At 33.5% G+C, this 13,899-nt stretch overlaps 2 protein-coding genes across 3 annotated transcripts; one reads left to right on the top strand and one right to left on the bottom strand.

The window, feature by feature from the left end:
* Positions 1-3,623: 3,623 nt before the first annotated feature.
* Positions 3,624-10,098, top strand: LOC143548788 (serine/threonine-protein kinase STY13-like). 2 transcript variants are annotated; one of them, XM_077039875.1, is made up of 8 exons: positions 3,624-3,972; positions 4,058-4,115; positions 4,300-4,619; positions 5,349-5,481; positions 6,128-6,323; positions 7,280-7,404; positions 8,231-8,389; positions 9,617-10,098. In XM_077039875.1, exons 3-8 carry the CDS (start codon positions 4,333-4,335, stop codon positions 9,899-9,901), a joined length of 1,185 nt encoding a protein of 394 aa, XP_076895990.1. In that variant the 5' UTR covers positions 3,624-3,972; positions 4,058-4,115; positions 4,300-4,332; the 3' UTR covers positions 9,902-10,098. The 2 variants fall into 2 exon arrangements, with proteins under 2 accessions (XP_076895990.1, XP_076895989.1); XM_077039874.1 differs by having other exon boundaries at positions 3,624-3,971; positions 4,058-4,619.
* A 463-nt stretch (positions 10,099-10,561) lies between these two features.
* LOC143548764 (expansin-A10-like) lies at positions 10,562-12,702 on the bottom strand. The gene is made up of 3 exons (XM_077039851.1): positions 12,554-12,702; positions 11,273-11,585; positions 10,562-11,009 (listed from the first exon to the last, which is right to left on the bottom strand). Exons 1-3 carry the CDS (start codon positions 12,675-12,677, stop codon positions 10,688-10,690), a joined length of 759 nt encoding a protein of 252 aa, XP_076895966.1. The 5' UTR covers positions 12,678-12,702; the 3' UTR covers positions 10,562-10,687.
* Between the last annotated feature and the right edge of the window lie 1,197 nt (positions 12,703-13,899).

Genomic DNA, 13,899 nt, shown 5'->3' with positions numbered 1-13,899 from the left:
TTCAGTTAGACATTGCGAGGTTGTCAGTTCGGATCCCAAGCCCAACCGGGTTTTCGTCCCAGCGTGTGTTACGCCAGAGAATTCTACTCTTGTGGTTGCACAACGACTGTCAAATGACACCCATCGGTATAGTTTCCCAAGAGAACGCCTAAGCCAAACTTTGAAGCCAGCTTGGGCTCGGTTAAGAAAACATAGTCTAGTCATATTGGGTCAACATAGCTATTCAAATTTAGAAAATGTGGTGACCCAACACACAATAAGTCATCGTTAAAAAAGGTATTATTTAATTTTAAACATTTTAATATGAAGATAACACGTTATAAAAATAAATCAAACCTTTATATAATCATTTTATAATAAAATACAATGTTTTAATAAAATTTATATAATAAATTATAATGTTATAAAACAAAAATAAAAAAGTTATAAAAATTACATAAATTTTTAGATAAATTTTATAATAGTTTTGTAACAAGTTATCATCGGTCACAAGACGATGCAATGCCTAATCCACTTTTATCACATGATGGCTTTTGTGACTTTCGCATGCCATTTAATATTTCACTACCTTTGTTAAAGACAGACTTATTATGTTCAAAAGTAACTTTTCTTTAAGAGACTCATTAGCTAATTTAAACTATTTGATTCTTTTAAGAAACCATTAACAAAAGCTTTTTGTTCTAACATTTTCTTTTTCAATGTTGACAATCTTGTTTTCAAAATGTTATATTTAACAAGATCATTTTCTAATTGATTTGCCTTTTCTTGTGTAACCTTGTCTTTGTTGGTAACTTTTGAACTAAGATCACACAAGCCATCATATTGGACTTTTAAATCAACATAATTATCACGTGCATCATTATCACTATTGTAAGCAGAGTCGGAAATCACCTCATTTTATCCGATAGCCATAGCACATGTTTCATTGTCGATTTTGGGTTCCTCTTCATCACCATCACTCCAAACACCACTTACAAATGCTTTGGCTTTGTCATCTTTGGTGGGAGGATATGGACAATCACTAATGAAATTATTAGGATCCTTATCTATAACAAAGTGTAGAGCAATAAAAGCTATCATCCAACATCTTACTTGTAATTTGAGGGGTTAACACTAAAGGTTGTTCTAGTGTCTTAATAGATGAGGATTCATCATACGTTGATGATTTGAGAGGGGTGCACGCTAACTTGACATAGTGTTGTTTACATTGGGTTGGAAACTCTATCTTGATATAGAGTTAATTTGTTGTTAGGTGAAGATTCACTATCTTGATATAGTGAGATTTGAAGAAATTGTAAGCTAAGTATTCGGTATGCTTGGTGAAGAAGGTGATCATTTCCTTTTAAGAGTGAGACGTTTTTGTTGGTGATCCCTATCATTATAGGGAGACGACTAGTGAAGAAAACCCTTGATCGAGGATCGGGGAGAGGACGTATAGTGTATTAGTTAGCATTCACTTGAATCTCTATATATCCGGTTGGGTCATCTCTAACCCTTAACTATTTATCTATTTGTGTTTAATGTTACAAGTTGTGAAAATAGTTTAACAAAGTCATTAGATCGTTAAAATCGGATTAATAGATAAGAAAAACTATTTACCCCTCTCTAGTTTTCTACAATTGGTATCAAAGCAAGTTGCTCTAAAGGTTTTCAAAACTATTTCCAAAACTTTGAGTTGGTCCCATGACTCAAAACTACGTAGAGGAGAATTCTATGTTTAGACCACTTTTGATTGAAAATGAAAGTTTTTGTTATTGGAAATAAAGATTTGAAACTTTTGTTAAAGCCAAAGACAGAGATCTTATCCCAACTATGCTTGATATTAATTCCAAGTTAAGTGTTCCTAAACCAAAGGAGTTGGACAAGTGAAGACCAAGAAAATGATTTCTTAGAATTTTGAAGCTAAATCACTTTACAATGCTTTGCCTAAAAATGAATATGAAAGAACTTTTATGTGTTAAGCTGCTAATGAAGTTTAGAAAACTAGTCATAACTCACCAAGGTAACCCTCAAGTAATAGACAATAAAACTGAATTACACTAATATGAAAAATATAACGTTAGTGAACATGAAAAGATTCACGAGGGTTATGTTAGATTTAATATAATTGTTGTTGGTCTTAATTCTCTTAGTACAACATACACTAACGAGAACTATGTTAGAAAATTCTTGAGGGCATTGCATCCAAGGTGGAGAGCTAAAGTGACGACCATTGAAGAATCAAAAGAGTTGAATCTTCTTCAAATGGGTGAGCTAATTAAGAATCTTAAAGTCCAGGAAAAAAGATGACAGAAATCTCCAACCTAAAGAAAGATAAGCCTAAGCCATAACACTCAAAGGCAAACATTCAAAATATCACAGCGAAGATGACGAAGACTCTTCCAAAAGTTTCAATGAATATGAGTATGCTATGGTGGTCAAAGAATTCAAGATAACAAACCCAAATACAAGAAGACTTAATTGTGACTAATGATGATCAATCAAGTATTAAAAACATGTGTATGACATATAGTTATCAATGACTAATTAAAACTATTTTATGTCACATTGTCTTAATGAAGTCATAATCTGAACATTAATGTTGATTAAAGTTTAAACCATTGTTTTTAAAACAACCACCATGGTGGTTTTTTTTAGTTCAAATATGCTTAGGTGGGTTTCTTAGATGTGAATAAGATGATCATACTTGGGAGGAAGACCAAGTGGCTGACAGTGTGTTGGGGTCGCTAGATATGCTAGTGGTGTGAAGACGTGGTGGTGGTTGCGGGTTGTAAAGAGAAGAAGAAGACTTAAGTTACTTTAGTTTTAGTTTTTTTCTTTAATAATATAATTTAAAATTTTTATTTATTAGTTATAAGGGTTGAAAATTACCTTTTTTTTCCTCTCACATGCCACACATGTACTCACACTTAACAGAGAATGTGGATGACTGTTAGTTTAAAGGACAACAAACCAACTTTTTATATAAAGAACACTTATCAAAAGTCATTTCTTTTAAAGACATGGACCATAATTTGCAATAGTTTAAAAGCAAAAAATTATAAATTAGTCTTTTTATTAAATGCAAATTTCTTCCACTTACAAACAAATTAAAAACTTAGATTTGAGAATGAATAGTGGCCCTCTAAACAGTTTGTTTTCCCACTAAAATATTGGGAAGGCTTAGGGGGGATGAAGCGAGTTTTTAAGTTATTTTGTTAAAAATATGAAAATGGGGTTGTGGATAGACTTTGAATCCTCTAACGAGAACTCTTTATTTATTAGAACGAGATCCGAGTGGTATCGAAAATACCAATACTGAAGTTTTGAAAATATGTGTACCAATTACCATCACGAACCTACTTGTAGGTAGCGATACTCGTTTAAAAATGCATGGTGTTGGTATCATACCAACAATACCGACACCAAATTTATAAAAAAGTGAACATCGTATCGAATATATCAATACGATATCAGTTCAATATCAGAACAGTACCGAGACTCATTACCTAATGCTCACCCAACTATAGAAATGTCATCTTCAATAGAATAATAATTAATGGGTTTGTCAACAAGTTATGCCGAATTTTAAATCATCAAGTTGCATAAAAACAAGTAAGATATTATTATTTCATTTTACACATTGCAATTTTGTTTTAGTGGGAGAGTAGATAACAATAGCAATAGCAATAGCAATAGCAATAGCATCCCATATTCATATTCCCAATTCCCAGTCACTTTGTGGTGGTGGCCGGTGGCTGTCTCAACCCCATCTCCGGCCATAACATCCACGTGTCAGCCCACCATTGGCCTACAAAACTAACTAGTACCTTCCTCACTTTCTCTCTCTCTCACTTACTACCAACTCCTACCTTTTTCAAGAAAATCATCGAATATCTTCACCAAGACGCCATCTTTAGAGATTTATAAACACAACCCTTCAATTTCAATTTCAATTTTATCAAACCCACCTCCCAATTCGATTAATAAAAGTTAGGGTTTATGTGTTCTTTACTAATTACACTCTTTTGGGTGTTTGTTATTTTGCTCTGTCTAACAATCTTGAAACGTTTTGCAGGTTCAATTTCCATCTGGGTCTTTGATTTTTCGGCTGTTTCTTCAATCTGTTCATCTGGGTATTCATTGATTCTTGTTTTCTTTGATTTTGGGTGAAAAAGATTCCATTTTTACGATATTCTTTTCATCATCGCACTGTTTTATTGCCGTTTTGTGATGTTTTGAGTGAAAAGATTGAATCTTTTTGAGGGTTTTTGATTTTAGAACAATTGGGATAATGATGATGATGATGTGTTTGTGAAGATGAGGATCACAGGATTAATCTGAAGTTGCAGTATGAGTAATAGTAACAGGATCATAGAAGAAGGGGCATTTGATGATAATAATAATAGTAGTAGTGGTATTAATAATATTAAAATTAATAATAACAATAATAGCAACAATAGTCTACATAAGTCTGGGACGGTTAAATCCGGGTCGGGTTGCTCGAAATCCGTTTGCTCAAATGGGTCAATCACGAGTTCTGACTGCACAATCGATGAACGGGTTCTTGTTGATCCAAAACTGTTGTTTATTGGAGCAAAAATTGGAGAAGGGGCTCATGGAAAGGTTTATGAAGGAAGGTGAGCAATTTTAAGTTTATGTTTTGCTTGGTTATTAATCAGCGCTTAAAAGACATTTTCTTTTCTTTTTAATCGATTTCAAGAACCATCTTCTTGGCTTTTGAATAAATTCTGTATTATAGATGCAACAGTTTATTAGAATGTAAAAAGAACAAATATTGTTTTCATGAATCAAAGATTTTGAATAAATAATTGTATTACGGATGCGTTTCCGTCTTTCTTGGTTCATTTAATAGTAAATGAACTAACACGAGCAAAGCATGTTTGTGTTTGTTCATTTAACTTTAAACAAACAAACGATTGAACATGAACAACTAAACGAACATGTTTTTTCGTTCGAGTTTTTTTTTTAAAGCAGATGAACATGTTTGAACGGTATGTGTTTATGTCCTTTTGTTAATAGTATAAATGAATGGTTCACAAAAGAAAATAAATGATGATGAACGGACATAACTGAACGAACACCATAGAAAGGTAAACTGAACATCAAGATATTGGACCTACAAAATTATTAAAACTTCACGAACATAAATGAACGTTCATGTTTGGCCACTTAACTAAATGATCAAAAAAGTTTGTTAATGTTCGTTCGTTTTTTTAAATAAACGAACTTCCTGCCTAACGTTTCATAAGCGGTTTTCTAAATGTTCAGTTTGTTTACATGCTTAAGTGGATCATACTGAGTACGTTTATTTATTGATATTGGTGTATAATAATGTGTTTTTGTAGGTACGGTGATCAAATTGTGGCAATAAAGGTTCTCAACCGTGGGAGCAAGACGGAAGAACGGGTTGCACTTGAAAGCCGTTTTGCTCGCGAAGTTACTATGATGTCAAGAGTGAAACATGACAACTTAGTCAAGGTAAACATACTTAGGCTTGTAAACGAATCAAATGAACACAAACATGAATGCTCGCGTCCGTTCATTTAACTTTAACTGATAAACGAATGAACACGGACAATTAAACGAACATGGTTTTCTTGTTCGTGTTCATTCGTCAAGTAAATGAGTGTGTCCATGCTTGTTTATGTTCGTTTGTTAATACTATTAACGAACGGTTCACGAACATAAACAAACGGACATAACTGAATTGTAGTGGGTCTAAAAAGTTCTAACTGAATATATAAATGAATTAACATAAACAAATGTAAACTAACGAACATAAATGAATGTAAACGAATGAACATAAATGAGCATAATGAACAAACTTTCACGAACATAAATGAACGAACGAGACGTGTTCATGCTTGTTCGTTCCTTCAATTTTGGTTCTGTTTTTATATAACTTTAACCGAGCAAATGACACGTGTTCATGTTCGTCGTTTAACTAAATGAACAAAAAATCTGTTCATTGTCGCGCGGTTATTAACATAAACGAACTACCTGCTGAACGTTTTATGAACGTTAAGTTTGTTTACAGGCCTTTGCTTATTACAAGCTTTTAACTTTAAAAATATTGTGCTTTACTATAGTTATTGTATTAAACTTTTATTATAATTTGATATAGTTTATTGGAGCGTGTAAAGATCCTTTAATGGTGATTGTATCTGAATTACTACCGGGAATGTCACTCAGAAAATACTTGGGAAGTATTCGTCCAAATCAGTTAGACCTTCGTTTAGCTTTAAATTTTGCTCTCGATATTGCCCGAGCTATGGATTGTTTGCATGCAAATGGGATTATACACAGAGATTTAAAGCCTGGTATTTTTTTTTATCGCATTATGCCGATTTTTTATTTGTATTATTGAGTTATTTTAAGGGCTGTTTTGTTGTGCTTTTTGAAAGTTATATGTGATCTTGAATGATCATAATAAGTTGTTTGCTTTTATTTTGGATGGTTTAAAGCCACCCAAAGTGTTTTTTTCATGCATATAAATTCAGTAGGGATTTCATATAAAAAAGTTAGATTATTATTGAAATAATATAATATGGCATGCTACTTATTAAAGAACGCTTTTGGACAAATGGTGTTTCCGTAATCCGTTCAACCTAACATGACCCATTTCGATCCACACATACCCATTTTGATCCATACAGAAATTACCCATTTTGACCTGTTTCGATCCACACAGATATACCCGTTCTGATCCACACACAAATGATCCATTTTGACCTGTGTTTATCCACACAGAAATGACCCGTTTTTTGACCGGTTTCGGTCCATACAAAAATGACCCACTTTGAACCACACAGAAATTATCCATTTGAACCCGTTTTGATCCACACAGATTTTACCCATTTTGACCCGTTTCAGCCCATACACAAATGAACCAATTTGATCCATACAGAAATTACCCATTTTGGCCTGTTTTGATTCACACAGAAATTACCCATTTTGACTCGACATTGAAGTTATCCATTTTGACTCGTTTTGATTCAAACAGAAATTACACTTTTTGACCCGTTACCCAACCACGTCCAATGCGCAGTGCTTGGGAAATTTTGATTAATTAAGTTAGTAATAGACAAAATTAAGGTTTTACAAATGATATTACTCTACGTCTCTACCCTTTGAAAAGCAGTTTTGTTGTGAATTTTGATTGTTTAATCGTAAAATAGTCGGATATCAACTCGGTTCTCCAACTTGAAACTGAATATTGCAATATTTTATTGCCTATCGGTTATTGACTACTACTAATAATAATATGCTGATGCAGACAACTTGCTACTTACTGCAAATCAGAAGTCTGTGAAGCTTGCTGATTTCGGTCTTGCTAGGGAAGAAGCCGTTACTGAAATGATGACAGCAGAGACTGGTACTTACCGTTGGATGGCACCCGAGGTTTGTGGTTAACAAATAATTCTTCTTTTCTTCTCATTAATTCAATTGTTTAGGTAAAATCAGTTATTAGGTATTTGAATTGTCATTAATTTATCTTTTATTGATTAATTCAAATGTTTAGATATTTGTGAGCGTTTCTTAGCTAAAATCCTTTTGTTTAGAAAATAGGATATCGGTAAAATCCGAATTAGTGGTTTTAAGGCCTTTTTGGTTTACATGATGGTTAGGTTATATACAAGAGGATATTATAGTTATGTATCTGTTTGTCTCTCATAGGTTTTGACCGTCACCTCTCCAAAATTTTAGCTATAAATAAGCTTTATGTATGATTAAACATATATGTACAACCGAAAAGCTATATGTACAATGAGGGAGAAGGGGGGGGGGGGGCTCAATATATAGGAAACAAGAAACTAGAAACAAACTTTTTTACACTTAACTCAGACCCGTGGGCTAAACACAAATAAACCCTGATTTTAATATTTAACATTTTTAAACAGAAGCCTACAACGCATATATTTTAACATTAGAGCCATATCCATGTTACAAGATCGTATTTACAACATTAATGGCCTTATTCTCAAGTTAAAAACTGAATATCATAGTGTGATAAACAATTGTTTTGAGTGCTTGACAAGTTCTAATTATTTAGGGAAATAAAAGGAGTCGTGTAAAAGATGCGTGCGGAAGCTCATAGTTTTGGTTAAAAAGATAATTTAGGATGTCAATTTCACTTTTATCCATTGTTCACGAATGTCTCATCTTTATTATAAGCATTTATTCATTTTGCAACCCAAAAAATAAACTTTGATTCTATAATTTGCAGTTGTATAGCACGGTGACCTTGCGACAAGGGGAGAAGAAACATTACAACAACAAAGTTGATGTTTATAGCTTCGGTATCGTGCTTTGGGAGTTAGTTACAAACCGAATGCCGTTTGAAGGCATGTCAAATTTGCAGGCTGCTTATGCTGCTGCTTTTAAGGTACCAAAATGCTTCTTCTTTTAATTTAATAACCTATTTTATTTGCTTTTATGAATATAGACACCATCTTTTAAAAGCATGTTTTTGTTGATTTCTGGATAATCACTAAACTAAAAACAGATTATGTTTAGGGGGTGGGGGTTTGGATCTGCATTTTAATTGATGCTTAACTTCACTTTCACATATATCATTCTAAAAGTTCAAAATTTTATATATTTGCGTTTAATTTTGAAACATCTTATTTACATCATATTTACCTGTTTCATAGAAAATTAAATGAAATTTAGTTACAAATAGGAAAACAATAATATGAGGTAATTGATAATATTTTATTTATAAAACGTGTAAATATGGTATTTTTTAGTGTTTAGAATAATGTAGTTGGTTTTCATTAATTTTTTGTAATATATATATATATATATATATATATATATTCCAATTTGTATAAGTATGCTTTTACAACAATAAAATCACAAAAAGTTATTACAATGTATCAAATCATTTTTCTTTCATTTTTTTTAATATTTTGGAAAAATTGGACACAATGTAAGAGTGTGTTCCCATTTAACCTTTTTTTAAAGGAAAAAAAAAACTCAAGTGACCCACTAGGCCGTTGCAAACCTTGTGTTGCTGCATTTTGACCCAGCTTTAAACGGTTTACTCAATTGTTAGCCTGGTCAAAGTCTTATATCGATGTCACAGGTCACTCGGCGTTTTCCCATTATCTAAATGTGTTTCATTTCACAAATATTGGTTACAAAGTTGATAAAAGTAGGCTAACTCGCTCAAAGTCGACTCGCTTGTAAGTGAGCGGAGCCCGAGCCAAGGTAAGCTTGGTTCGTTGGCTCATTCATTAGGCAAGCGTTGCTGGCCTGTTGGCTCGTTTAATTATAACCCGAATATAATATATATTAATTATGTATTATGTGTATGTTAACATAATATATTATTTTATATCATCAACATGTGTAAAAATATTAAACTAATTTCTTTTAAATAAATGGCTTGGCTCGAGCTTTTTTACATGCCGGTTTAGATAAACGGGCCAAGCCGGCCCGGTTCTGTTTGTAAACGAGTCGAGCTGCCAAGCCCGAGCCTAACCTGACTCGGGCCAGCTCAACTAATTTGCAAACTGATCCTGTGTAGCCCATTATCTCGTTGTACCCTGTACACATTTAGACTTGTACCACGAAATTATTTATCTAACCCTCTTAACTCATAAAACAGCAAGAAAGGCCGATTCTTTCCGACGACATCTCGCCCGAGCTTGCGTTCATCATCCAATCATGTTGGGTTGAAGACCCGAACCTAAGGCCAAGCTTTGACCAAATCATCCGCATGCTCAACGCATTTCTCTTCACCCTCCCACCACCACCACCCTCGCCGTCTCGAGAAGAATCTGACAGCGGCGATGATGCAGCCGCCGGTACCGAGCTTTCTGCACGCTCAAGACGGAAGTTTTCTTTTCTTCGCCAGATTTTTGCTGCCAAAAAGACCAAGAACTCGCAATGACCGTATAAAAAGATTGGAATATGTGAATGTTGATGGAAAGAATATTGAATATGTTAAAAAAAGATTGTGGTAGGAGGATAGATATTATGGTGGAAAGTAAGTGTCTTAGTTGATATGGGTTGTAAATGAGGCACTCATAAAACTCTAGATTTTTCGCTTATGTTAATATGATGATGAATGGATGCTTTAGTTTAGGTTATGTGATGTGTTTAATGGTGATGTGCAAGTTTTGTTGCACGAGGCACATGCTATCATTGCGTGTCGGTTTAACATCTAAGAATTGAAAGTTTTTCTTTATTGTATGCACAAACATGGGTAGGACGGACGTAAGCTCGTCACGGACGTATGATTATGCTTCTAAGGATCAAAACATAACGCTTAACCGTTCGTTCTTCTTCAACACCTAAAATCCTCTGCCTGTATCGAGACCATTTGAGCAATCCAAGTGACTAAGACTAAGACTGATCATGTTTCGAGCCCGTATAACTTCTCTCATGTTAGCATCGCACCAATCGAGAGCCAGAAGCCTTTATCAGTGACTTTGCTTGTATATAGTCACCCAGGCTCAGTCGGGCCAGGGCGAGCTCGACTGGGCTCTGTCAGGTCGAGTTGTATACTTATATATAACATAGTATGACGATAACCAAATTTATTGAACAATTTGATATAACATGCACACCTTAACATTTATATAAAAACAATACATGAAAAAACAAGGAGATTATACAATTATATAATTATATATTTATATTCCCTTTTTATTGTACTTTTAATGGGATTCAAGTATTAGTTTCTTCGTAGATCTTCAAACTGACCACCTTGAAACGTTTGGCCGAACTTCCAACCAGAAGGTGCCACGTGGTAGCTGGTTACAGATCTTCCATCACTCGCTGTTACTTTAAAAGAGAGGCTTTGACCATCGAGATAAGAGTTGCTTTGCCAATTTTGACCCCAGTTTCTAGTCATTTTTTGCCACCCTGTTTTCGACCCTTTGATCGAAACATCATGGATATCCCCTGCACCGCCGACGTTAGTGATCAAAACCAAGTTGAAGTAAGAGTGGCCGTTGATGGTGAACCTCATTCCTCCTCTCTTTATACATGGCACCCTATAAAAATCATCACAAATTTATTTAAGAGTAAATTAGGTTTTATTTTTTTTATAAAAACATTACAAATGAAATAAGAGTAAATTACGGTTCCCTATAAAATATCACAAATTAAAATAAGAGTAAACTCTTTAATTAAATCAAGAAAATATCGGTTAAAGTTCTTGCAAAACCACATGAACAAAAACCGTAATTTTTAAAAACCAATCAGTTTAGTCCAAACACGACCAGTTATCCAACCCGTTTATCGTAACGTCTCATACCTCCTATAAGCAATAGGGACGATCCCAGCACGGTATTTTGCAATCTTCAAGAAAGCCGGTTGTGATAGATCAAAGTGGCGGAGTGGTGGGTTGCACCACCCGCCATTGTCATTGGCGAGCGCATAATTTGGCGGGCAGTAGTTAGTGGCCGTGATGGTGATGATGCCATGAATGCACCATTGTGGATCGCTGATACACCGCAACTGGTAGCAAGAACCGCAGCTCAAACCGTTGTTGAAGAGGGCGGTGCTCAACGCCGCGGTGTTTGTGCCGTAGCCGTCGCTGTAGAGGTTGCCGTAGCCACACGCACCACCTATATATATATGCATTAAAATTGGTCACAATAAAGTTAGTTACTAAAGAGAAGAATGGGTACCACTAGTACGTGAAGAAGAAAAATGTACCCATAAAGCTCGTTTGAACAAATAAATAAATATATCTAGTAGCTCTTTATATCAATCAAAATGTAAATGAGACAAAATCAAGGTGAAATGAGTCGAGGGGTTAAAAACGTAAATTGAACTGGGATTAGACGAGCTCGAGCACGACCAAGCCTAAAATAAGCTAGTTTAATAAACGATCTACTTGAGTCTGAGTTGGATCATGAGTCTAAACGAGTTTATTATTAATAGAACTTGTATTTAATATTTTAGATATATATGTATATAATAATAATTATTGTGTATAAAGTTATAATTAAAATAGCTAAATAATTAATATGTGTTATGTTGTATGTAAAAATTCTAATTAAAAAAATATGTAAATTAAATATAGATGTATACGCTTATAAATAATAAACTATAGCCTGAGTTAAGCTTGAACTTAAAAACTACTTGAGTTGTAGAAATGTGGCTTGAGATGAACCAACCAATCAATTCAAACTTGAGCTAAGTTAAACGAGTCGAGCTCTAGCGTAGTTAAGCTTGAACTCAGCTCGATTCTTTTATCTCAAGCTAGAGGAATTCTATAATGAACATTAGTTAAAAAGTTCTAATACGGCCGACCACTTAATTTTTTATTTTTTATTTTTTTGTATATAAAGTATGCTCATTCGGTAAGATGATTTATTCTCTTTTGGCAGATAATTATATCTGAGAATGAATTGAAGTTGATTAAAAAGTGACCGGTGGCAAAATTTATACTTGTCAACCAACTATAATCTTTTACCGGTTTATGGTTTAAAAAAAGCATATATGTATTGTATATCCAAAATAGCATGACATATATATTATGACTTGTAGTTAATAATAATGATAAGTCACACGTGGAAATTACACATACCCATGGTGCCAGATGCATCTTCTCCACCGTAAAAGGTTGCATGGGCCTTTTGCCAACCACCTTTTAAGCCATGGGTGGTACGGAAACACAAGAGGATCATACTTAAAAGCAAGAGAAAACTCATTATTATAAATTCACAATGACTATGAGAGAGAGAGAGAGAGAGATGGTTTGAAAGAGGTAGGAGAGAGATATGAAGGTATATATAGGGGAGATAATCTGTAAAGACCAAAGAGTAGATGAAGAAGTAAGTATGCATGTAATGGAATCACGTTTGCAGCCGGCAAAAAAGTCACAATAATTCAATTTTAACTTATATTAATATGCAATCTTTGAATTCATTAAAGTTAAACTTTGGGGTACAGTAAATTAGGCGGTTGGATTCGTGGGATCGTGTCGAGTTTGGCTCAATAAATCGCTTAAGCCCTCAAATTATGGGTCTCATCAATAAATTAAAAATTAATTTATTAATTTTATAAAATATTTGATATGAAAATCCTATTAAATATAGATATACTAAAAATTAATATCTGATTATTATTGATAACTAAGAAACAATTTTATAATAAAAAATTAAGCGTGTCGTGTATGCCATAAACTCAAATAATTTTTAAACGAGTTATAACATCTTATTTATTTGTGAATCACTTTCATCGTCAAACCCTAACTAGATTATAAACTTTCTTATAATAAATAAAATTAAAATCCATATATATATATATATATATAATCAACGAAAAATGTAAAATAACTATTCTAATACGAGTGATAAAAACTAATATAATAATATTTGAAATGTGATAACATGATTGCTTAGCCCTAAGCCACTTTAAAGGAGGCATGTGATTTGCAAGAGGAAGAAACCTTGAATTTGTGAAATAACTAAGGTAAAGGAGGTCAACAACAGACATTAGAGGACTCATCGTCCTTAATGAAAGTTGTCTCGCCATCCTGAACAACACATGAGTAAATCTGACACCATTTGTAACACGGTTCTTTTATACCAACAACATTTTTACTTTATACTAAGAACCTACAAATTATTCTTATTGGCCAAATGGAGACTCGTATGTATCCATCCTCGATTACAAATGCCCAAGTAAGATTTTACAAGAAATAATCATCTTGAAATTACACCCACGTAAACAAGTTTGACTGTGAAAATTTTTCATACATATCAAATACGGTCAAAAGTTAAAACATTGATAATATTTGAGACTAGACATTGTTTATGATTATGGCAATAAGTGTAAATGAGAAAAGAGGAAATACATAACCAATTGTTTATGATTATGATAATAAGTCTAAATGAGAAAAGAGGAATACATAACCGGTATTTATTATGG

The sequence above is a fragment of the Bidens hawaiensis genome, unplaced genomic scaffold, assembly GCF_021521415.1.
Source record: "Bidens hawaiensis isolate Kalapana, Puna unplaced genomic scaffold, B.hawaiensis_p1.1 tig00015249_1, whole genome shotgun sequence".
In the NCBI taxonomy this organism is placed as follows: domain Eukaryota; kingdom Viridiplantae; phylum Streptophyta; class Magnoliopsida; order Asterales; family Asteraceae; genus Bidens; species Bidens hawaiensis.
This window is presented reverse-complemented; position numbering and strand designations above follow the sequence as displayed.

Bases quoted from the DNA above. Each gene is read 5' to 3' on its own strand.
- LOC143548788 (XM_077039874.1), top strand. From the start codon at position 4,333: ATGAGTAATAGTAACAGGATCATAGAAGAAGGGGCATTTGATGATAAT. The intron at 5,482-6,127 runs GTAAACATACTT...AATTTGATATAG, and splicing joins AACATGACAACTTAGTCAAG to TTTATTGGAGCGTGTAAAGA. The intron at 6,324-7,279 runs GTATTTTTTTTT...ATGCTGATGCAG, and splicing joins ACACAGAGATTTAAAGCCTG to ACAACTTGCTACTTACTGCA.
- LOC143548764 (XM_077039851.1), bottom strand. From the start codon at position 12,677: ATGAGTTTTCTCTTGCTTTTAAGTATGATCCTCTTGTGTTTCCGTACC. The intron at 11,586-12,553 runs GTATGTGTAATT...ATATATATATAG, and splicing joins AGATGCATCTGGCACCATGG to GTGGTGCGTGTGGCTACGGC. The intron at 11,010-11,272 runs GTATGAGACGTT...TGATTTTTATAG, and splicing joins GTCCCTATTGCTTATAGGAG to GGTGCCATGTATAAAGAGAG.